Source organism: Saccopteryx leptura, chromosome 6 (assembly GCF_036850995.1).
Source record: "Saccopteryx leptura isolate mSacLep1 chromosome 6, mSacLep1_pri_phased_curated, whole genome shotgun sequence".
NCBI lineage: Eukaryota > Metazoa > Chordata > Mammalia > Chiroptera > Emballonuridae > Saccopteryx > Saccopteryx leptura.
Window position 1 is genome coordinate 22,139,796 of NC_089508.1, and position 26,207 is coordinate 22,166,002.

At 39.6% G+C, this 26,207-nt stretch overlaps 1 protein-coding gene across 17 annotated transcripts in view; it reads right to left on the minus strand.

Annotated features, from left to right (window-relative positions):
- The window catches only part of NRXN3 (neurexin 3), a 1,639,812-nt gene that overhangs the window by 113,371 nt on the left and 1,500,234 nt on the right, over window positions 1-26,207 (minus strand). The window contains exon 21 of one of the 17 annotated variants that reach the window (XM_066388155.1): window positions 11,307-11,376. The exons of the other annotated variants lie outside the window; for them this stretch is intronic. Coding sequence (XP_066244252.1) covers window positions 11,332-11,376 — 45 coding nt within the window. The 3' untranslated portion in view covers window positions 11,307-11,331. Of the gene's footprint in view, window positions 1-11,306; window positions 11,377-26,207 lie in introns of those variants that run through there. 17 annotated transcript variants of the gene reach the window in all.

Here is a 26,207-nt window from a genome sequence, read left to right on the forward strand (position 1 = left end):
CCCAGATAATTCAGGTTTACCTCTTGATCTCACTATCCATAACCTGCTCACAATGGTAAAGACCCTTTTTCCATTAAGGTATACATACCGGTTTGAGGAATTTTGATCTGATGTCTTTGGGGGACATCATTCAGCCTGCTACACTATTAGGTGGGCCAATACACTCTCTCAAGCACCTCTTGGTAGCATTCCCAGATAGTTCTTCCTTGTCAAGATGTTAGCTTGGATATGAATTATGATCTAAAAAGAATCTGGCCTTTGGTAGCAAGGTTGGTCTAATCCATTCATTCTAGTCTTCAAAATAGTAGTACCATATGATGGATTCAGAATGAAGCTCGTCATTTTTGAAATTACTCTCAACTTTGGTTTTAAGTACTTGAATACTTTCATAAGAACACTGCACAATGATGTGACATATAGGTTTCATGAATATTATGCCAAACCTAAGATCATCAATTCCTACTAGTGACATTAAGATAAAATCAATGTTGTAGGCCACAAAATATGCAACCTGACAAAAAGTGACAGCAATTAGAAAATTGTTAAAGTGAAATATAACATAAACTCCATACTAAGACATAACATATGTGGGAGAAGTCAAGATTTATATAATGACATGATAGTTGCTGATAGCAATAAAATACTACCATAGTCAATGTTTTCAATCACTTTACTAAAAAGGGGGTCAGTGCCATAAAGATCTGACAGTAGGTAATTCAACATTTTATTTCGTTAGATATGTCAAATTTTCCATTATTTAGATGAAGCAACATTAGGATAATATTAACATTACTTTGCAGTTGTAGAAGATATCCTAAGTTATTGTGGGTAACTGATGAGTGACTGAAAGCCATTAGAGAGCCAATATTTCTCTCAACACCAAAGCCACAAAGTAGAGAGCCTAAGGGCCAATAACTGAGCTCTCCATAAATCTGAAATGGTGTGACTACACTTCTAAGCAGTGAATTGAAAAGTTTGGATTCTGAAGTTGGTCTTTGGGGAAAGGAATACTATATATAAGTATAAAGCTTATAAATAAAAATAAAGTAATTGCAGCTTGGATGTTTGAATATTTGGCATTTGATATATCAATACATCAAATAGCTGGGAAGATTAACTGAAATATTTTACTTTCTAATTCGCTGGTTTTAGAGTTATGTGGACATAGCTAGTGATTAATTTTAGATGGACACATTTGCTATTTGAGTTCATTACGAAGTTACATCTTGGTAAAAGAGGGTGGGGATGAATAAATGGCGATGGAAGGAGAGTTGACTTGGGGTGGTAAACACACAATACAATATACAGATGATGCTTATAGAATTGTACACCTGAAACCTAGTTAATTTCATTAACCAATGTCACCACAATTAAAGTTTTTAAAAAGCTACTTCTTTCCTCTCACCCATAGAGTTGGGCTTTGTTATTTTATGAGTCCTATTTAAGTATATCTACAATATATCTCCATACATGTTATTGATAGATATATGCAGTCAACAGAGCAAGCTCTCATTTATTTTGCTGAACATTTAAGACTTTTTTGAGCATTATAAACCTACTTCTGCATTTCTGTAAGTCTAATATAAATTAAAAAAAAAAAAACTTGAACAGGCTAGGAAATAAAGAATGTTTTAAACTAATATTTCAAAATATATATCCTGATAACTCATCTAGGCTATGTTTATGGATACTCACCCTTCTAAACACTTAGGGACATTATATCAGTGGTACCTTTGTTTCAGCATTTCATACAAAATTTCCCACGATTTTATTATTATAACTTCTTACAGCCTTAAAATTAACTTCACTTGTTTCTTTTTAATTTTTAGTTTTGGCTACTAGGAAACACAAGATAGCACTAAGCTAGACTGTTGCTAGGTGAAGAGGGGTATTCATAAAGGTCTCAGATCATTGGAATAAGGTAGGACCCCAGTAACTGGAATCCTGGTTGGAGAAGTAGAGGTGTTCCCTTCAAGAAAGTCCAAGAAGAACAAGCAGCAAAAAGCTATGCCAAAGCTCCTCCTCAACCCAAACCAAGAGGGATACAAGTCAAGGACAGGGCTGAATCCACTGGTGAGAATCATCAAGCCCTCAAAAAAGATGACAGGGTAATAGGACAGGAAACTAGCAGAACATCCTAGCAAAAACCAGCAAACACAGAAGACTTCCCCCTCAAGGACCCTATTAGATCAGAGGACAGAATGAATCTTCAGCTCTGCAGAAGTTCCGTAGGATCCTCAAATGAGAAGTGTTCAGACATTGTATAACTGTATTCTTTTCCAGTCATTTCCTTCTGACTTACACCCAACCGTTCCTCTGAGGACAACAGCCATGTGCGAAACTCGAAGTTTGAAAGTTTGCTTGCTTTTGAGTGATGTGTACAAAAATTACCCTTGGACTACAAGAAAAACCCATTTCCTTTCCTCGTTCCGTAACTCACAAGACACTGAACCTATTCTTCTAAAATTTTCCTTTCTCTCAACAATGAGGTTAATCTCACGTCAAGCCCGGGAAATACAAGGCTTTAAAGTCTGATTTTTCAAGGCATGTTTATACTCAACCAGGACTTCCTTCCAAAATATCATCAATATAGCTAGCTCTCTCTGTTGCTATGGGGAAAAAAAAAAAACATTCTTTTTCAAACCAGCAGTTGATGTATTTATATTGTAAAATAATGTACATAATGACCAGCTTTATTTCTTTTCCCAAATTTGTGTATAAAACCACCAAAGTGGTAATAGATTCCATTTTTGCCTTTAAACCACAGGGTCGTGGACTTGAACCACTAAAGCCATGGAAAATACTGCAAAACAGAGTGGAAGAGAGGTTCAATGATCCTTAATATCCTATAGTAACAAGGTGCTCCATCTGGAATAGAGAGCTCAATGGGTAGAACTCAGGTACACTCCCCTGCACCCCCCCAAGTTCCAAGTTCTCTTTAAATTAAATTAAATGAATCAACTCTACAAACTAGATTTTTTTTTTTTAACTTTAGGCTATTGCTTTGGTACCATGTAAGTTTAATCATAATTTTTCAACCAAAGCTTTAGAGTTTGGTGTCTAGTTTCCTTAAGAAGGCACTAGGGATTTGGTTCAATTGTTGACTCAAGAGGATCAAAGAATGGGTTACCTTGTACTTTATAATCAAATTCAGGAATAAGGGAGAAGGGTGGGTGAAATGAGATGTTGGTCAAAGAATACAAACTTTTAGTTATATGATGAATGAGTTCTTGGTGAACAGCATGGTGGTTATAGTTAACAATACTGTATTATAGACTTGAAAGTTGCTAACGGAGTGAATATTAAATGTTCTCACCACAAAGAAAGAAAACTTAACTGTATATGATGGAGGTACTAAATAATCTAATCACTTTGCAATACATGTGTATCAGATCAACATGTTGTATAATTTAAATTTACACAATGTTATATGTCAATGATATCTCAATATGGTTGGGATTTTGTGTTTTGAGAATAAGAAATTAGGACTGCAGGATTCTGGTTTCATTTCTGACCTAATTAGCGGGATAATCCTAGAAATCATTTAAATGTCTTGGGCTTCAGTTCCTTCATGTTTTGTTTTGTTTCCTTCACAGAGATAGACTAAAATTAAAGATTGTGAATGATTTTTGTTTTCTTATATATGATATTTCCAAAAATACATTTTTAAAAAGGCAATACAATTATGACACTTAAGAAAATTGTATAGGTGAGGTGATTTCTTATTTATCTTTCAGGGCTAGGTTCCTGAATCTCAAATATTCAAAAAAATAATGTGTATCACGTGAGACAGCTTGGACACCTGCCATCTAATTATCAGCCAAGCTGCTCGTCTCCCAGCTTGCCTTGACATCTGGATTGTAAATGTCATGACATTTCCATCATTCAGCATTCCCAAATTGATACACCCTACATCATGCATTGGTCCATAAATTAAAAGCCAGCACTTTTAAACCAAATTCCAGAGCATACACAGAAATCAGATGCCTTTTTTTTTTTTTTTTTTTTTACCAACAGCAGAAAAGAGCTACTTTATAAATTATAAAAGGATATTGGAGAGGTAGCTGGTTGGGCGAAGAATGCAAAGCAGAAATAAATCTGTTCAGAAATGTACAAGGTTAGAGAAGGTCCAGACCATGAGCTGGTCAAAATAAATTTGTACCGTCTCTAATGAAAGATATTAAAGAAAAGACTTGATATCTTCAGCGACTGCAAATCAGTCAATATTAAATAAACAATCCAAAAAGATGGTTGCAGGAATGCATTGCAGCTAGCTAAAATTATGTTATGGTTTTAATTAATTGTATCAGCCTTGGAACCAGGTTCTGGCACATTCTCAGAGCAAGCAAGGCAATGCAATATCTTTGGATCCTACAGTAGCAGGAACATGTCTGTGCTGAAAATCACAGGGAAATAAGGGCACAAGTACAAAGATAAACTTGTTTTCCTTTTTGCTGACCCTTCTCACATATTCTAATAAAAAATTAACAAAAGTACACTTACATCTTCCCTTACAATTTGTCCCCTCCAACTATTATTATTAAAACCAAATCATAGTCATAAAAAAAACCCCCAACAAACCAAATTTCAGCTTCATATGATATATAACAGTTCATTGGTTAAAATAGAAATCTGTGAATTCAGCAATTTCCTATAGCTTGAGAAACCGCCTGCTTTCACACCTCGGCTCCTCTTGAGTGATAAAGAATTGTTGCAATCCTGTGCAGAAATGGACCAATTTCATTATTATACACAGTACAGGTTTTAGTGGTACATTTTTTTCTTTTTCCTTCTCCTGAAGGAAAAAAAAAAAATATGGTAGCCTGATAACTAAAGAACATTATTGAAACCAGTTTCCCAAAGAGTTTAATGGTAGCCAAATTACTTCACCTTAAGAAAACAAAACTGTGAATCCAGTTATGCATATTACATTTGCCACAGAGGTTTCTGTATGGCTGGCTCGGAAATGGCAAGCAGATTTTTATTTTTTATTGTGCAATTCTTAGATTAGTGGAGGGCGGGCATTTAAAATACATTTTTATTTTCAAAAGTAATTATGATGGCTTTGATGAATACTAAGTCTGTCACGTCTATCATCCCTCATCACCCACCTCCAGTTTTTGCCGCTGCTGTTGCTGAAAATAACATCTGGATTTAATTATTCATCAACTGAATATTTTGCAATTTGGTCATAGTAGTCGAATCACTAGAAAGTTTTAATTTTGTCCAAGGGCAAGACCCTTATATGTAACACTTCTCTAACAATTGATCTTGCTAATATATAAAATACCAAAATATGGGTTTCAGCAGTTTCTTTTGAGCCTAAAGGGTCATTGCTCTTTTCATCGTTTCATCAAACCACATTAATACAGTGTCAATAGTGATTAAGAGTATACGGGTTCAAATCACACCTCCAAAGTGCACCAGCTATATGAACTGAGAGAAACTTCTAAGTTTTTTTTTTATTCCTCAGTTCTTTCATACATAAAATGGAGATGAAAGAACTGTATTCGTAGGGGTATTGTGGGAATGAAGTCAATTAATAAATGTAAAAGTATATTAAACAGTCCCTGGCTCATAAGTCTTTAACACATTTAGCTATTATTACGGTGTCATTATGAATGAGACTCACAAAGACCCAGTTTTAAATCTAGGCAAGGCCCATGTCCTATTATTTTCAATGATTGCAATTCCCACTTGGTACTTTAATTTATTCTTTAATAAAATAGGTTGCAAATTAAATTTCCTCTTGCCTAATAGACAAGGTTGGCCTTACATACGAGCAGATGAGAATCACACCCGAGCGACACAATTTAAGCTCCCTTGATTGAACTTCTTACAGGAAATATACTTTTCTTTACCACGCCCCATATACTTCTTCATCTATATATGCAAAGACTTATAATATTCCACTAAATGAACTAGATTAGTATATAGAATTTAGGATAAACACTTGGATCTAATTGATTATAATGACCTTAGCTTGAGTAACTTTATCAGACATATAGTGGAATCCTGATGACATGGTACAGGACAGATTCATCAGAGTCTAAGACCACCTGAGTACTGCCTGGTGTACTCCATGGTCTCACCAGGAAACTATGCATAGAAACAGAAATAGAGATAAAGGGTAAGAGTAGGCATAAAAATATGAGCTGTTCCTTTCATTTATATTTTTATATCTATAAGTGGAAATTATTGGGGGAGATTAAAAGTGGGAGTGAGGAATAGAGGGATTATTCTAGCTAATGCCAAAATATTTAAAATACTGTAAAGAAGCAACAAAAACAGTACCTTTAAATTGGGCTATAATACATGAAATAACAGAGAAGAAAGTCTGATAATTGTGGTTTTAAAAGGAGGAAAGTGGCCCTGGCCGGTTGGCTCAGTGGTAGAGCGTCGGCCTGGCGTGCGGGGGACCCGGGTTCGATTCCCGGCCAGGGCACATAGGAGAAGCGCCCATTTGCTTCTCCACCCCCCCTCCTTCCTCTCTGTCTCTCTCTTCCCCTCCCGCAGCCAAGGCTCCATTGGAGCAAAGATGGCTCTAGGGATGGCTCCTTGGCCTCGGCCCCAGGCGCTAGAGTGGCTCTGGTCGCGGCAGAGCAACGCCCTGGAGGGGCAGAGCATCCCTTCCTGGTGGGCAGAGCGTCGCCCCTGGTGGGTGTGCCGGGTGGATCCCGGTTGGGTACATGCGGGAGTCTGTCTAACTGTCTCTCCCCATTTCTAGCTTCAGAAAAATACAATAAATAAATAAATAAATAAATAAATAAATAAATAAATAAATGGTTAATTAAAAGGAGGAAAGTCAGAGATAAAAGAAAAAAATTAATTTAAAAAAGAAGAAGTTGAAAAATGGGTCTTTTGGAGAACGAAGAAGTTTTCTGGGTAGAAATAGTTAATGAGTTCAGATTTGTTGTCTTAGTTAAGAATTTTGTGTTTATAGCAGCTTTCAGTTTATGATAGTTTTCAAGAATGAGTAGGAACACATCATCTGAAAAGAATGGATGTTAAATTGGAAAATGTAATTATTGGTCCTAAATAGGACATGTGGTTTAAAGAATGCATAATAATTATTACTATTTATACCATTTTATATGAAGCTCCTGTGAAATCTTTTATATAAAAAGCTGAGGAAATGACTGAAACACGAGTAAAATCACTGCTTAGGCGACTCTTCAAACTTGAGCTGTGTCTGTTTAACTATTTATGAGGGTCTCTGTTGAAGCTAATAGGTCTTTGCTATTGTTGTAATTTGGGAAACTTCTAGAGAAGCACACCAGATGGAAGCAGATCATGTGGCTGTGGCTTCTCTGTTCATCTGATCTACCCCACGCAGTTGGGTCAAGAGCTTAGTACACACCACTGTTTTTCTCGGTTCCAACCACAGAAACCACACTCTTTAGCAACCCACACACTGTCTTCCTGTGGTGGGAGATTTTCACTCTGTGCTGTCTGAGTTGTGGGTTTTTCCAAAGGGAACGTCAAGTCAGAGGACAGAGGAGGCACTGACGTACGTCACTTGGCTCCTGCCGCATTCCCACCCACACTCCTCGTACAGTGGAGAAACCAGACTTCTCTATATGGAGAGGCGAGGTATTTGCCAATGGCCAAAGAGTTCATTTAAAGACTGTCAAAGCTAATATTTAGGTTGTGGGGCATGACTGGCCACTTTATCAAATAATGGGCAAGTTTCCTCTAACTGTTTTGAATGTCTTTCTAATCTGGCCCATTCAAAAACTATCTGCACATTTTGAAACTAAAATAATATTGAAAGTCAACTGTAATTGACTTTAAAAATTAATAAACTTTAAAAATAATATGTATTTTTATAAAAGAATTTATTTATAAAATTCTAACTTATAAATAACTCATTCAGGAGCAGATTTGTGGAATTAAATAGTTACTATCTTGTACTCATGTTTTTTGTTCATAAAATATTAGCAGGGTAACAGAACACAGGGGAACGAATGCAGTTACTGCATAAATCTTCTTTAATTATTATAATGAACCTCTTTCCACAATTCACTTTACAGAGGAAATGGAAATGCCAGAGCTGATTTGCCCGTGTGTCTCAATAAAGACAATCTATTTAAATCACCGGAATGACCAGCTGAGCACGTTCCCAAAGGCCTAGTGTGAAACATTCTTGTTGGGGGGCTCTACCGAGTGCTTTGCAATCTTTTCCAATCGCAGCGCACACAGAAATGAAGGCGATGGAGGAGACCCGTGTGATTGGCTGGGACTTGCTCAGGACTATGATGACTTCAGGCTCTGTTTAGCCACCTGAACATGGTTCACCCATGTTCCAAAATCCCAGTCTGGGAAGCTGTGGCCCATGTTTCCTGGGTCTTGAGAGAAGCACTATCCCTTCATTATGAAAAAAAACAGGAGAAGCCATTCACTGCCTGGCTCCTTGGTAGTATAATTTGGCTGCTTGCTTTGTCCATTCAAAACAAGTATATGCTCCCCATGGCTTTAAGCTTGTCTCCCCAGGCCAGCGTCCCCTTTGTCCCAAGGAAACATGCCTGCCTTGACCTCTCTGCAACAGAAGGCTTCCCTGGTGCCCCCCCCCCCCCACTGTCTGAGTCTAGTACTTTGCTTCTGGCTCACATGGATCACACCATTGTTCCATTTGGCCCAGTCAGTAGTGCATTCACAGCCTCAGAGGAAGATGATTACAGGCTTGACTCTTTCCACTCACTGCTTCTTAGAACCATGCCCTGCTCTCATCTGAATCCTAGTGTAGGGTCAACATCTGATGTTTCCAAATAAAAGAAACTGGCTCAAAACAAGACTGCCAGCACAGAGCCCATCGCTGGGCCTCTTGTATGGTGGGACCTCAGGAAGAACGAGGAGCCTCCTGCTGTTACTTTGACTTTGGAAATGAAGTGGACTGTATGCTCACCTCTTTCAGTGTCCTCATCTAAGAGGCGAATTGCTGAAAATTCAGAGAAGCGGAAAGGAATTTACCCAATACCTCTGTGGTGGCAGAGATTGCTTAGTCTTCCCCCAAATCTTGGTTCCTTTGGTTCTTTTAGAAAGAGAACCACCTAACTTAGTTTAAGCAAGGTACATGGCTTTCCAGCTAGTGGCTGTGTTTCCTTGCCTTTCTGGCCCTGTGGACAGGTGTGGCCTTGTGGAATATGAGCAGAGTGATGAGTGCTACTCCAGGGTCTTACCCCCAACATGATAAGGCAGGTGATTTCCCTTTCTCTCTTCTCACTTGCTAGAAAGTAGGAACAGCTCTAATCCAGATATGGGAACTGCATGATGGGAGGGGCAGACCATCCATTTAGTCCGAGACCACTAACCTCTGGATTCTTACCTTATTAAAGCCACTCTGCGTTGGTGGTGGCGGAGGGGGAGTTCTACGTTATAGAAGGCGAGCCTTTACAAAGTCTAGTGCAGACACTGGGTGAAATTCAACCCTTCTTCGGTGATGCTACAAGCATCACTTGGGCCTTTTGTAAAGGTGACAAGCCATTAGAAAGAATACATGACCCCCAAGAGACTATGAGTTACCAGAGCAGGTATCATGAGTATCCCCAGTCTTTGGCACATAGTAGGTGTTCAATCAAGACTACACAGCTTGGCACCTGGAGTTAAAAATGCCACACCCCTTCTCCTTCCTCATCATATCATTCGCTTTCCCTGTCAACGCCGTGCTAATTTCTCAGGAGACAAATGAAGAACTTCCTTCCCCAGCACGAGATTAATTATTCCATGCCACTGCGCAGTCCCAGCCAGATCGGTCTTTGACAGTGTGCGAAGATAAATGGTGTGGCAGCCATTTGAAAGGAAATCATTATGCACCTCTCTGCTCTGTGTTATCACATTCATATCAGCATGGGAGATAACTTTGAAACCGCTTGTACTGCGCAGAGAACCAGTGTTCGGGTTGGGGACTGCACGAATGAAAAAGTCTCTCCCTGCTTTCAAAGCCTTCTTTTGCCATCGGCTTTTCAAAGGCACCTCCTGCATGCGGAAAGGGCTGCCCTCAACCGGTGAGCACCAACGACCTTCTCTTCATCAGAGAAAGCAATAGGGGAGGAGAGAGAGCTGCTTCCTAGCAGGGGAGAGATTCTAGCAGGTGTGAGTGGGACCAGCCCCATGGACCCTAGTCCCAGCCTGGTCCCATGCTGAAACTCCTCCCTCCGTGCTCACTGCAGGCTCTCTTCAGGTAGGAAGGCTAACTGGTCTCAATTTCAAACGTACAGACTCTGCTACTCCATGTAGTAATTTTTGCTTTTAATTTTCTACTCAAAGATGTGGTAGCAACACCTACTCAGTTAACATACCGTAGGACTATTCTAGCTCTAAAAATGTTTTGCCCTAAAGCGGTGGTTGAGCGGTGAAAAGCTTCAGAGGCTCGCTTACCACTTTGCTTCAGGGAGAAGATGCATCTCAGCTGGCAATCTGAGAGGCAATGGTCCATTTTACCGCAAAAAGGAGGCCCTGTAGAATTGCAGTGTTTGCTTTGCGCTCGGATGCAATGACTTGCTTCCCCCACCCAGGACTCTGAGGAGGTAACAGGGATCCGAGCTTTAGGTCAGGGCCTGACGTAAGGGTTGCTCATAAATTAGCCTTTCCTTTAAGTTCTGGGTGGAAAAAAAAGATTAATCCAGGATTTCACAGGAGGTAGCTTCCTCCTTTCAGACCAAAAATAAACTAACAAACAAAATAGAAACAGACTCATAGATACAGAGAACAGACTGACAGCTGTCAGAGGGGCTGGGGTGAGGGGGCTGGATAAAAAACCAAAGCGATTAAGAAAAGAAAAGGAACAAATTTATAGACACAGACAACAGTGTGGGGATTGCAGGAGGGACGAGAGTGAGGAGAGGTGGAGGAAGATGGAGGGAGACTTGACTTGGGGTGGTGAACACACAGTACAGTATATAGATCAAGTATTATAGAACTGTGCATCTGAAATCTGAATAATTTTACTAACCAGTGCCACCCCAATAAATTCAATAAAAAATTGAAAAGAAAAAAGTATAACATTTGCACACCGGGTGTTCTTTTTTTTTTATTGTCATAATACAGCAACAAGAAAATAGAGATCATTCGCAGCAGATGAAGGAAAGCAAAGCAAAAGAGAAATGAGACATCAGCCGCTCTCATTTCCAAGCCTCAGTGGTTAGGTCTGCCGACGTTTCCCTTACACTAATCACCTGTGTGCTTACGTGGGGCTGCATCCCGAAACAAGTTAGGTCATTTGGTCTGTGTTCCTCTGTGTTTCTGTCATTCTGGGCCTAGCATGCAAGCACCCCTGCTACCCTGTGGTTGCAGTCATTGTCCCCTGCTCTCTGCTGAAAAGGTGTAGTGAACTCATGTGGCATTCCAGGCATCCACTGGGGGCCTTACAATGTATCCCTGGAAGATAAGAGGGGCCAACGATATATTTAATATTTTGTATTCCAGAAGCCTAGAAAGTTTTCAACAAGGGATTGTGCAGAAGGCACTTATCCCTCTGGACTTGCAACACACTTTGTAACTTACACTGTGATTTCCTCATCTATAAGTGCAGAAAGAATAGTCCTGTGCACACAAAGCTCCAAGCTTCATGCAAGGCACCTGCTAAGCACTGTATTTGGGAAAGTAATCATTATACCCAACAGATAATAAACTCTTCACTAGCACCAAGCAACTAACTTGCACTAGTTAATTTAAAGGGCAGCTTTGTGTTCTTCAGATACAGCACAGCAATCCTTTGTCAAAGTGATGTGCTGTGGTTAGTGTACAAAGAGTTGCAAATGAAGCATTTTTTTTTAAATTCTGCTGCTTGAATGATTATAATGGAATGCAATAACGTGGAATCAAATGTTGTTACTCCTCCAGAGCAGGTCAATTTTATGATAGAAAAAACAACACTGATATCACCAAGGAAGCTATTGCTCAGATGTGGAAACTGAGTCAGGGACATTTTAAAGCAAATTCTGGCTGAGGTCCTTGATCTAAATCTCTTTAAATCATATGAGTGGCTTTTCATTAAAATTCACTTTTTAAAAGAAGCAAATTAGACAAGAGAAACAGAAAACTGTTTCCTCGGCCCCTGGTTCGCATGCTCCAAAGGCAAACAGGAGACTGGTAAAAATGTTACGGGAAGCTTGGCCCTGGAAAGATAGGAGGAATTTCCCCCAAAACATGTCTGAACTCTACTTGGGATTTGTCAGTGTGGGAACCATCTGACAGTTTCTGTAAGTACCTCTAGGTAGAGATACAAATTGGATTAGGTTCTTGCCTCGGGACAATTCACCTTCAGGCCATACCCATGTGCAAAAAATGAGCCCAGATGTTAGCAAACAACTGCATTGTCATTTTCCCCCCTTCCAGAATCCCTGTCAAGAAATACTGTAGAATTATGACTTCATAAACGTGTTGCAGATGAGATCCAGTAACAAAAAAATGGGTGTTGTTTATTCATAAGGTGTACCAGGCCATTAAGGTGAACAGAAGACTGCTGGCATTGCTTATTTCAACATTGCGCTGAAAGATCACAAAATGTGCCCTGGATATGCCATGCTGTCTCTACCCTCTCAGCATGGAGCAGGAACTCAATGGGGGAATCATGGGGAAGGTTAGAGCTGGACATGACCTAGCCCAGCCTAACCTCTAAGCTGAACATGACGCGGCCCAGCCTAACCTCTAAACTGAGCATGACGTGACCCAGCCTAACCTTTACATTGGCATTTTTGCCCAGTGTCATTAGGCCAGTTATTGGAAAGTAAACAATGAAATTCAAGACTCCACTTCAAGCTCATAGGCCTTCGGTAAAGTTACATTCACATCTTCTAGCCAATAGTAGTCAGGATGTGCCTTATTAAGAGAAAGAAGCAAGTCACACACTGACTGCGGGCTCCCTTAAGAAACTCCTGTAATGGTTTTTTTGTCTAAAATCCTAACAAAGACTATCTGTCTCTCAAGCCCACCTGTCATTTTTCCCTCATGTTATTTTGCAAAATGGAAATTCTGACAGGTGTCAATCTAAAAGTCCCTTAGGAGTTCTAAATTTCTTGGCCCACATCTTGTTTATCAGTTTTCAAGATCAAAAATAGTTATTCCAAGAAACAGTCCTGAAAGACTAGAAAACCAGACTTGAAAATCTGATCTCCCAAACAGTTTTACAACTTCTGCAACTCGCCTTTGCCAGGCCCCACCTGAAGGTTCCCCCGTGAGTGCAGGCAGTGGGCTTCCTTCACATCCTCGTGCCAGACTCTCCACCCTTCCATCCTTCGCACACCCATCATGATCAATCAACTCGGCCTGTCTGCCTCCTCGGTCATTCATCTCAAGACTCTGATCAGGTTCCTTTTTCTTCATTAAATCTTCTTAGACCTTTCCAGCCCTCACTACATCATCAAATTCAGTCCTGAATTTAAGCGTATCTGATATCACTGAATGTTGATAGGTTTGCATTAATGTCTTACTTTATTTATTTATTTATTTATTTATTTATTTATTTAATTTATTTATTTATAGTTGATTTTAGAGAGAGAGGAATGGGAGAGAGAGGTAGGGGGAGAGAGATATTGACTTGTTTTTCCACTTACTTATGCATTCAATGGTTGATTCCTGTATATGCCCTGACTGGAAATCGAACCCACAACCTTGGCATATCAGAATGATGCTATAACCAATGAAGCTACCTTCCAGGGAAGTGTCTTACTAAATTTAAGCTTCACCACCACCCTCAAGATCACAGCCGCGCCACTGTTTGAAGTTACCATACAACTTTGCATATAATCAGAGCTTAAACACAAATGTTGACTGCTTTTTTCTTTAATGCTAAGAGTATGGAAGTTATAGCTCCTACTTACTTTCTAAGAATTTCCCATAGTACATTACACTGGATTTACATATTGCAAAATTGTTGTACATTGTGTAGTCCTAATCTATGATCTCTATTCATTAGATATCAGCAGGACCTCCACAAGCTTCCCCTACCCAATGTGAAAACCAAGAATGTTTTTAAACATTGCCAAAGGTCCCCTGGGGGTCGGTGGTGGGAGGAGTGAAAAATCATCCCTGACTGAGAATCACTGAATATATTACACTTACAGCCCTATTAGAGGCACTAGTTACAAAGAGTATATTGCAACGTTTCTGGATCTCTGTGGCTTAAAGAGATCCGGTATCAATAAAAGTGCAGCACAGCCCGGGCTGAACTCCTTTTCACCCTGGGCCCTTCAGAGCCATCCTTGAGGCAGACTGTTTTGGGCAAAGTGTTTCTGAGTATCAGAAAAGGACTGGGCTGCCTCTGTGTGTCAGTACTCTCTCTGGAAACTCCAGCAGGTTCAGAGATGTTTATAAAGAGGTGCATGAGGACTAGCTCACTTCCTTTCAGCTCTTGAACATAGTAAAAACCTGACAAAGAAGAGATAAGTGCTTTCCTGAAAAAATATTCCTTCTTCCCGGAGCCTGGGAGATTGAACTGAGAGTAAATGTCAAAGATTTATTTATTTATTTATTTTAAATCTCAGAGCCAAAAGAAAAGAAACAAGAGCAAGTTCATTAAAGGGCAACTGAGATGACATGGCCTGGGGTCTGCACTAAATTTGCGTGCTGGAGACCAACATGGAGGCATCTGTGCTTCCTGTTGACTCCACCAGTTGGTGTTCTAGCCTCATACTAAGCTCCTGAGAAGAGGAAGGAAAGTTTGACTCTATCGTAGAGGTTAGCTGATGAACCAGTAAAGAGACAAAAATGAGTAAACACTTCCTGAAAAGGTAACAATTAATTCTAAAGACGGCAATTTATCACACAGCTGCAAAGGGACACAGAAGACCCCGAGGCATAGGCTTAGGTGGCGATTCATTGCCTCCTCTGAAATTTCATTGGTCTCCATTACACACACGCATACACAAAAGCGTGAGAATGGAGACTTGGCAAGGGAGAGAACAAAGGGGAAGGAGGAAGGAGAACCAACCCTGTTCAGGTTATTAATGGAGCAGACTCGAATTTCATGAATCTTAACATTCTGCTCTTGGCATGGGCAATCGATCATCTAGGATGCTACAATGCACCAAACAATTAGAGCAAATTCTAGACATGGGGAGGAGGGTGGCCATGTGTATTAGGGTTAAGCAGCTGGGCTATGAGCAAGCACCAGAGAGGGAGAAGGAATGCATAAAAAGAATAGTTTACCTTTTTGTCTCTTTCTCCCCCATTTCTACTTATATTCTCCATTCCAGTCCCCTTTGTTCTTATTTCCACCTCTCTTTAATAAAATTCACAATAAAGCATCTACTTGTAAAAATGAAGATTCATACCTAAAATATTACAGTATTTTCAAGTGTTGCTGCAAAGCTACTCTATTGGCATATTTCTGTCTGCTATGTGCCCACATCTACCCCACCTCCCCTACGTTATTGCTCTTCCTCTTAGACTAGATACCATCCCAATGTGATGGATGGAGGTGAATGGTATAAATACAAGCACACATAAATAATTGAATAAAATTCATTCAAGACCATAGTGATTTGAGACAACAAAGTGAATTTTTTAATTTCAAAATTGCAAAGGAATAGTACTGGCATTAACTGATGATATCTCATATTTCAGTTATTTTGTTACACTCCACTCATCCTTCCATCTATTCATCCATCCATTCATTGTTTTTATTCAAAAAATGTGTTGAGTGCTTACTGAGTAGCAGGTACTAATCCAAGGGTATCTTCCCAATGAAGCCTATAGTCTATTAGAAGAGGCAGATATGAAATGACAATTACAATAGAGTAAAATGAATAGTAAGATAATAATAAGGTCCAGTGCTATGGAAATACACAAGGGAGGCACATGGATCTCAGGTAGGATATCACAAAAGAGGTAAAATATGAACTAGGTTTTCTGAGAAGACTGCAAATTAGATAGAAGAGAAAGAGTGAGAGATTGGAGTAGACAGTGACTTCTCAGTGGAAAAAGTAGCATGTTTATGGCATAAAAGAGGAAAATTAAATTGAGAATTCATGCTGATAAGCAAGTCAGTGTAGCTAGAGCATTATGTAGGAGGGGTGGGATAACAGAAGTTGGAACTAGAAAGAGGTAGATGCTAGCATGAGGTATGTCATCCTATGGAGATCAAATTTTAACCTAAAGGCAATGGGATCCTTCTGAGGTTTTAAACTAGGAGATGGCTTATGCAATGAAAAATGTTATTTTGACTGCATTGTGGAAACTACTAAAGATGGGCAAGACTGGAGTCCAGGAAACTATTTATGAAACTCCTCAAGTAAACAAGACAACAGAAGTGATGATGGAGAGAAGTGGGTTTACAGCTATTAAGTAGGTGAAAGGAGATGTCAAGATGACTCATGTAAACCTCACAGCAATCCTCTAAGGTAGATATTAATAATACCCACTTTACAGATGTTTCTGAGAAAGATTAACTTGCTCAAGGTCATCTTATAATAAACCATCAGAGATATAAAAGCTTCAATGTCTTCTTACTAAAACTGAGCATGCTTTAATCTCTCTATAAAGTTCTTATAATGTGTTAAATCCTAGGAATTAAAAATGAGTAAGAAGTATTTTCTGACAACAAGTTGCTCAGAATTGACTGAACTATTGGAGACTTCATGCTACCATACCTTGCCTCTTGATTTAATCCAATGATTTTCAACGATATTCATCTCATGGCCCCCATAAACTAATTACCAAAATTCTGTGGCACGCCAATTTTATTTTTGCTGATCTGACAAAAAATAGGTATAATTTTGAGTCATTGACACTGCATGGCTATTGTGTTGGCTGCTGTTGTTTTTTATTTGACAATCTAAGGTGAAAGAGGTCAGTGCTCCTGACAAAATAGTCAGTTAGTGCATGTTTTAAAAATTCTTGTTGCACACCGGTTGAAAACTGCTGCTTTATTCCAAGAAGTACATTCTACGATAGGTCTTTTATAAGCTAATAAGTCCCACAGTTGAGCAAAGAACCCAGATATTCAGTTTATATTTCTCCCTTCGATGATTTCATTGCATGACCTGAGTAATCCCTTGCTCTGCTTATGGCCAGTCACTTGCCAATTTCTGCAGTCCGTAATGTCATTGCTTCTGAATTGTCACTGAGCCAACCTATACATATTTAGCTCCTTAAAATTTTTTTTTTCATAAGTCATTCTTTCCATTCCCCTAATCCTGTTGCTTCTGTCTGGCCTACTCTGCAGTTTGTCTACATGTTGAAAGATCCTTTGGAAGCAAAAGTTACAGTGCTCTTATTAATAATTCTGCTTATACATTATATAGTTTCACCGTTTTCTTGCCCCTTTTTCTACTTGGGAAATTTTGCATGAAAATACCGTTATTTCTTTTGAGAAGCCTGTCTACTCCAACTATTCATTTCTCCAAGGCGACACACATAGCACCCACCTTTTCTATCCCAGAGCATAATGGTGTTGGAGGAGAAGGAATGATAAGCATAATTAACATATTACCAGGCAGTAATGATCTGTTTCTGTAAGTAGTTAATAGTAAGGTGTTTTTGTTGTGCTTTTAAGGCTACAAGAGGATGTTGGAAGAACAAAAATAAAATTTATCTGCAAAATCTTTCTAAATGGAATGCATTTATGATATTCTTATAGGGTTTATTTGCAGCTCTTTAAAAATAACTGACTAATTAGAGAGATAGAGCACATCAGTATAGAACACACATACAGATAAATACTACTTTTTATAGCCTCCACTATCAATATAAAGTACTGAGTAATACTCAATATTTTTATTCTTAGGTTTTCTCTATCTACATGTATTTTTCACAAAGGGGCTTCAAACATGCTTGAAAAGCTTCCTACTTTTACTATTTATTTAAATATTCTTCTCTGATCTCGAAAGGCAGATATTTCCCACGGTAAACACACACTAAACACACACACACAAAGTGTATACCATTCTGAAGAATTTCTCTCAAGTTGGTTGAAATACTCTGATACCACTTAGAAGAGGATAATTGGTTTAATTTTCTTTATCTTTAGGCAACTTATTTATGGCCCATTCATATCTGCTTGAAGTATCTCAATGGGAAAGAAGATTTGGAAATGGACTAGGAACCTAATTGAGAACTCATTATGGACTCACACAGCAGCACAGATGGCTTCTCTAGAGGCTCAAGTGTTAAACAGCGACTCAGCCACAGCTTGGTTTGAAACATGGCTAGGGTCCTTAAATTCTCTACCTCAATCTACTTGTTGCAGAAGTATGAAGAGGCACCAGTGTGAAGTATGCAGCTATGCTTATTACAAGTAAACCATCTACGGTGTCCCTGAGCATAGGGCACCGACTTGAGCCTGGCAGAGTGAGGTAAGGTGGCAGAGAAGGCAGGTAACTCACCAAAGAGACAGAGTTACAACTAAGTCTTGAACTTATTTTGCAGACAAAGAGAGTGGGTAAAAATGTAAAAACAGTATTTGAGTGCTTACTATGTGCCAGCACTAGTCTGAGCATTTGGAATACATGAGCACATTTTCTCCTCAGTTACCCCATAGAAATGTTGATATTGTTCTTATTATTATTGTAGTTATGAAGGAGCATGCTCTTGTACATATTATATGTTCCCAGGTATAAAGAACATGTGTCTAAAAGTATATAAGGGTGTGACTTGAATGTTAAGTGGCAGATGTGGAAGAAAAGAAGGTAGGGCTGGGGACCCATGGAGCCTTACAGTTATGATTCTCCCTGAAAGATTAGGTCATGGCTGGAATTCATTTAACTGTGACTTCTCTGAAATATAAATGTATTATTTGTTTAGAAAAGGAAACTGATGATAAAACTCAGAAAATTTGAGTACAAAGAAAAAAAAAAAAAGAGAGCATCCTTTTCTGAGGATAGAAGGGTGCAGAAGGAAGGAGTAGAGAACAGGTTCACAGAAGTTTACTTTTCATTTGTCTCATAAGCTGGGAAATTCCTGGATACATTTATAGGCCAAAAGGGATAATAGCCACAGCACCAGTGGAAAATGAAGGCATTAAATGGGAAGAAGCCAGGGTGGAAAAATGATGAACACAGGATTTTGAACAATGAGTCGAAGAGATTCTCTTAAAGTGAGATGGTGATGTGGGTAAATTTAGAGGTAAAGGGATTAGAAGAAACTCACAAATGACAGATGCGTTCTTTGGAAAGAAAGTAGCATTTGAAACCCAGTGGTGCAGAGGTTAGAGAAAGGGACTGAACTGGGAGGTTGAAGGGCTGCTGACCAAAAAACGTTCGAGGTAAGAAGGCTGCTGATCAAGGTAAGGAAAGAAATGACTTCTAGGACCAGGTTGAAGGCACCATTCCAGTCAGATAAAGGGGGAGAAACCGTTTGGAACAAGCTTGAATGAATACAACAGAGGAAGAAAGCAGCTGAGGTTGAGGATGAGAAGCAATTTATAAGCCAGCGGAACCTTGCTGATGTAGGAAAGCAACTGGATTTATATTTGAGAGCTGAGATATTAGGGTTTAAGGTGTCAGAGATTTCACAGTTCAGGACATTGCAAAGACAGGGTGAGGCCATCAGGCCGGGTGGTTGTATACAGGGGGGTTTGGTTGCTATTAGAGTTCAAGCCATTATTATCTTTTACCTGAACTGATGCCATATTCACAAAATAGGTATCTAAGACCCATGTTTTACTCCTTTACAATCTTTTCTAACATGGCAGCCAAAGTGATCTTTCAAAAGCATATATCACATCACGTCACTTCACTCCCTAGGACATTCCAGCAGTTTGCCATTGAACTTTAATAAAATCCCATTTATTTTTATGGCCTAACAGGCTATGGACGATCCATCCCCTGGTCACCTCTCAGAGTTTGCCTCGTACCAGATCTCCTCTCTCTCCAGCCATATTCATCTCCTTTCAAATTCCCCCAGCATGTTTCCACCTAAGGCCTCCACAGTAACCACGCCCTTTGTCATACACATCCTCCTGCTCTATCTCCTTGATGGCATTTGTCAGTGTTCTTGCTAAATTATTTGTTGGCAGTCTCCAACCCCGCTCCCAGAATACATGTTCTGTAAGAACTAGAATCACAATGAGAATATTCAGTTTTGGTTTTTTGTTGCAGCCTCCAAGTCTAGAAGAGCACTTGGTCCCTGGCAGAAATCACCTCACACTCCCCACCCATGTTTGTGGAATGATTAAGCTGAGAGGCTGGGGCCTCTAACAAATTGTTCTCTCTGGGATTCTGAGCCACAGCCTTCATTTTCTAGGCAAAGATTTAATGGTCTGAGGGGCTATAATTCAAGATAAGGAGGATTAGGAAATTATATCAAGTGAGCCACAGTGAGAAAACAAAATAAAGATAAGAAAGGGTAGGGCAGTAGATTGGGTACCTTAAACCGGGTGATGAGCCATCATATTTATTTTTCGAAAAAGTCCACAGAATGCTGTTTGCAGAGACTATATCGTTGAGAGGCATTTATAATTTAAAGTGCAAACATTTTACATACTCAGAATTAAATTGCATTGCTTTTTGCAGGTTTGCTAAAAGGATGAAGTGCAAAGTAATAAAATTAAAATAAAAAAAAAACACCTTTCCACCAAACTTCTCTCTGGTTTCTTTTTCTGAGGCTCTCTAGGTGTTTTAAGCATGCGAGACATATTGAGATTTGAGTCTGGGATGGAAGCTTGAATGAATTAATGTGTTGCTGAGGAGCTGAGACAGTTTTTAAGGCGGTTATACCATGTTGCTGTTCTGTTAGTGATAGTGATGCCTTCATTAAAAAGGAAAAAAAAAATAAGTCCTCTTTATGGGGTCAGCAGAGAAAGTCAAAGCCACACGTGCTTTTGAGGGTGAGGACCTGGGCCCTTTCTAAGGAAAAGACTAGATAGCTCATAGATGTCCTCTACCCATTCAAATACTTCTTCAAATACTTGTTATCAAAGAAAACTCCTTTGTGAGCCACTAGCTGGTGAATTCAACCCATGGAAAATATGCCAGTTCTCCACACTAAGAAGTCGAAGAAGGCCTTGTCTTTTGAACAATCTAAAATAGAGCATTTATATGCAATATAGGGAACTGAACACCCCGTGCCATTAAAGAAGAAAGAAATTATCTGGGTAAAAAAAAAACTAAAACAAGCTAAGATTGGAGGTAACAACTGTGAAAACATCTATTCATCCAGGTTTGGGTGGAGATGCCCCTTATTATTACTAATAATGAGAACAATGATAATAAATGAATTTAATCCTGAAGCAGGAGGCATAATTGACAGCGTAGGCATAAAAGTCTTATAATAACCCGAGCCTCAGCTGTGCCTGGGCAGTGAGAGTGGGAAGAACTAGGGAAAAAGAATTAACAATTAAAAAGAAATTGACATGTAGGAATTAAATCAGGCACATTATCTCCAGCTTCTGGTTCAGAGTTTTTATTAAAATTAAATAGAGAGGCTAATTAGACTGTGGGAAAACTACTGAACTCCGCAGTTTCCACCAAGCAGGAGAAAAAGAAACAAGACAAGCCATGAGAAAATAAGAAGCTTGAGAAGTTTCCCAGTTACGGATTTCTGGTTAGTAGTATTCTCTGGAAGAAGCAAGTGGGTGAAACACAGATGGCTATAAATTGTGGGAAGCAAAACACACATACACACTAAACGGTTTCTCGGTATCACATTATATGACAGTTTCCATGACATTAGTGAGATGACATCCACAACAATGATATGATCTGTTCAATGTGTATGGTCACTCATTAGCAAACATGGTTAAAACTGTGATCAACACGGTGTAGTAATGTATTTCCATCAATCCTTTTGAATGTGTCTGTGAGGCTTTGCCTGAAATCACGTGTCTCGGATTTTCACGGAGGAAGCCTGTGCCTTTGGCATCCCACAGAGGCAGTAATCAAGATGGTTCACAACAGGAGAGCTTGAAGCCCATTTAACACGGTCATGACATTCACACAAGCTTTGGAAACCTTCAAATTCAACCAGCCCCACCGCACTCCGTCGTAATACGTAACGAGACAGTGCTTCCTCTTGTTGGGAACCCTTTCCGTGGCCTTCTCTTAGCCCTTGAAGTGTTTCCGGTCACTTAACACGGTCAAATCTGATATAGTCCCAGACGTTAGATGCAAACTGTAGACCAGAGACTGGGAAACACGATACAGTAGGATTCTCATGGCAAGACCCTTGCATAGGCTGTTCGTTTATAACACGTTTCCTTGTCCTCGTTTGCCCAACTAACTTTTCATCCTGAGCTGCAGAGCTCCAACACTGCCTCCTCACAGAGGTCTTCCCAGGTCAGGACATTAGCTCAGGTCGCTTTCTGCTTTCTTAGCAGCTTGCCCTCCTCCTCCCCGCTTGTCATGATTGTGAATAAATATGTATTTGTGAAATTGGTTTGTTTTGCTCCTTCCCATGATGTCAGCTCCATGAAGACAGGCAGCCTACTTATGCCTTATTCACCTCTCCATCTCCCTCCAGAGCCTGGAAGTAGGCAGTGCCCATTAACTATTTACTGTGCAATTCATCTTCCCCTTTTAATTCCCTACCGCCATCTTGAATTCAATTAAATGCTGAAAAGAAGACTACTAAGACCTGCTTTGCAAAGGCAGCTTCTGCTGCGCAAACAAAACAAAACATCTAGATTTGCCAGAATCTCTGTAGTCCTTTAAAGAAAAAGTAATTGCACCCACCACCTGGATCTTTCTCTCCTCAGGGAGTTTTGGGGGAAGGCTGGGAGATCCGGTGAAGGCCTTGTTCATTTGTTAAATCATTACCTCGGCCTCATTTACTGAGTGCTTAAGGACACAACATGATTTACCCACACTAGACATGACAAAGCCATCTCTGATATTTTCTAACATAATCACCTTTTATTGTACATTGCAAAGAAAAATGTCTCTTGAATTTGAAAAGCATGCTGAGATGGGGGAAAAAATGTGTACAACAGAAAAAAGAAGAAAACTCTCTTACAAAAATACCAAATATTCTGGAGAGGAAAACAGAAGAATTTAGCTCACAAAAAATGAAGGAAAGAGAGAGAGAGACATACAAACACAGCTTAATTTTCCTCTTATCAATGTCATGATTGGCATCACTTTATGTGATTGGTACATCCTTCTAATTATTATTCATGTTACTGATTAAAACAAAACAAAAGTAAGTTGTCTGGACATTCACACCAAACCTGCCAGATTAAAAACATGAAGCTTCCTACAGCTACTGGAGTCAAAAGAACATTTCTTTTTTTTTGTATTTTTTCAAAGTTAGAAGTGGGGAGGTGCCCGACCAGGATCCACTGGCAAGCTCACCAGGGGGCGATGTTCACACCATTCTGTTTCAGCTGGAGTCATTCTAGCACCTGAGGAGGAGGCCATGAGCCTTCCTCAGTGCCCAGGACAACTTTGCTCCAATGGAGCTTCGGCTGTGGGAGGGGAAGAGAGAGACAGAGAGGAAGGAGAGGGGGAGGGGTGGAGAAGCAGATGGGTGCTTCTTCTGTGTGCCCTGGCCGGGAATCAAACCCAGGACTTCCACATGCCAAGCCGACGCTCTATCACTAAGATAACCAGCCAGGACTTCAAAAGAACATTTCATAAGTGCTTCCTGTATGGCTTTGAGAGTAAATTCTGCTATTTGTCCTCTTTCTTCTTCAAATATTTTGATCTACTTCAGAGCCTCCATCAATCTTTGTTTTCTGGGTTAGAAATGTTGACAGAAATGATTCCCCATAGAATTAGCCTTGGGGACATCCTCACCATCTCTACGCAAATCATTTGTGATTTTCTCACACTGGGTTCCAATCATCTCTCCTGGAATGGATGTAACATTTGGCTCATACTCTATAATTATTAAATCAAGTTATAATTGTTGCATATGTATTCATATATATCCAATGTTAATTCACTGATTTATCTTATTTAGTTTTTTTGGGGGGGTGGAGGCCCATCTACATTCTTAGAATGTATAATTGGGCACTAAATATGCAGGGATAATTCTTTCTCCACAGCATCTATCAATTAGCACACATTAAGTAAAATTAATAAATATGTTACAGTGATAAGCTGCAAGCCAAATGAACAGACTTTATCACCAAACACTGTATGATGAAACTTGATGGCATGCAAAGATGCTGATATTTCATAGCATAAAATTTCCAAAGTGACAACTGTCATCTAACCCTTGCCCCTCTCAAAAATATCAGCATCTGGTGTGAAGCAGAAGAATAAGCTATGCTCATTTTTTGGATGCAAGGTAGTTAATGCACTCACACATACTATTTAATTCATAATCTCTTTGAGGTGGTTAGAGAATAAGTATTAGAGTAAAAGTAAAAAAGCAAAACAAAATATCCTACAAAAATGGAAGACCCTAAAGGGAACAAAAAAAAGTTAAAAGTTTTACTTCAGTATACAGAAGGAGTTAGTAGTACAATAATTTTTACTGGAATTTTGCATTGATAGTAAGTTTTAATATACATACACACAATACTCAAGTTTCCACATATCAGGTACTATTCACAAAATACTATGTTTTCCTGAATTTATAGTGTATGTGTGTTGTATATACTTGGTGATAGCTTGCCTGAACAATCGATACCAAAATCAGGAGGGCAACATAGGGCAGCTGAATCAACAACAATGGTACAGGAGCATGAGCATGGGGCTCAGAGGGCAGCAGCTTACAGTTCTGGAGACCTGAGTTGTAAGTGCTAGTGTAAGGTCTATTAATAAGGAATTCTGATTTCAGTGAGAGGAGGGGGAAGAGAGAGAGAGAGAAACAGGTGTATTGTAGAAACTGGGCATTAAACTGTATGACAAGTGCAACACTGGATGCCTGAAGATATTGGGCAAATGCCTTCAAATGCATTAGTGAAGGTGATTTCCAGCTGACAAGTCCCTCCCAGGCTGACTACTAATCAAGGATGGGAATGGATCAGACATTCTTCAGACAGACCAAGTCTCAGTGGTTGTGTTTTACACCTGCCCTTTCTCAGGAAGCCACAGGAAGATGCACACCTTCAAAATGAGGGAGTCAACTTAGAAAGACACAATGTGGGATTTAACATAAAAGTGCATCCAGGGATCTCCCAGAATAAGGAACAAGGAAGATGTGGGATAACAAGCTACAAGCAGGCTCACAGAGCACTGAGCTCAGCTGGAGTGGGACAGAAGGCTCTGGTGGGGGGATCTCCAGGAAAAGATGGAAAGAATAGACTACCCATATGTTTATGTGGAGAGGAGCTTTATAGCTGTGTCAACTATGACACTCATACGCGGTTAGAAAAATAAGCTGATGAGATAATGAGGGTATTTATTAACAAGAAGTTGCAGAGGACAGGAAATAAAATCACAACAGTAGAATGTTATGTCCGGGGTGGGCATTTAATCTACTTTTTTCACTGTTGTATCCTCAGTCCCTAGAATAGTGTCTGGAACACTCTAAGCACCCAGTGAAGATTTGTGGTATAAATGAGTGGATGTCTGATCTCACACTTTTCTCAATAGATAAAAGTTATTGGAAAATTAGAGGAGAGAAACTGTGTGTATGTCGGGAGATAAAGGGGGTGAAAAAGGTCAATCCTTTCTCCCAGAACTCAGAAATCATTAGCTAATATGTAAAACTGCAAAGTCAAGAAACAAATCTTACGGGGTGGGGGAGAGAGAGGGGGTTGGGGGAGGGGAGGGGCACAAAGAAAACCAGTTAGAAGGTGACGGAAGACAATTGGACTTTGGGTGATGGGAATGCAGCATAATCAAATGTCAAAATAACCTAGAGATGTTTTCTCTAAACATATGTACCCTGATTTATCAATGTCACCCCATTAAAATTAATAATAAAAATAAAAAAAACAAACAAAACAAAACAAAAACAACAACAACAAAAAGGAACAAATCGTGCTATTAGAAATGGAGGGCATTGTCTAAAATAGTATCTAAAAGGGTACAAGTATGGAGCAATTCTACAAGGCATGGTGAGGTGAGAGAAACTTCTTCTGTTGATGTCTGCTTGTTTTCTCTTAGGCCTTTAGATACTGTCTTGAGTTCCTCAGTCAACAAACTCCAAAATCTAGATTGGTGTGCGGGAAGTTTTGAGGGGAGCACCTTTGGCATCTGGGAAAAGGAGGCATTGTAACAAAAACCCCAGCTGACCCTAACACTCACAGGGAGTTCTCAAGCTGGTGGCTCTTCCCAGTCATCCAGACAAGGTACTAGGTCTTTATATATCCTCCCAGCCTATCCACTACTCACTTGACATGGGCAACCCCCAGGTAGGAGTTTGACCTCTGGTAAGGC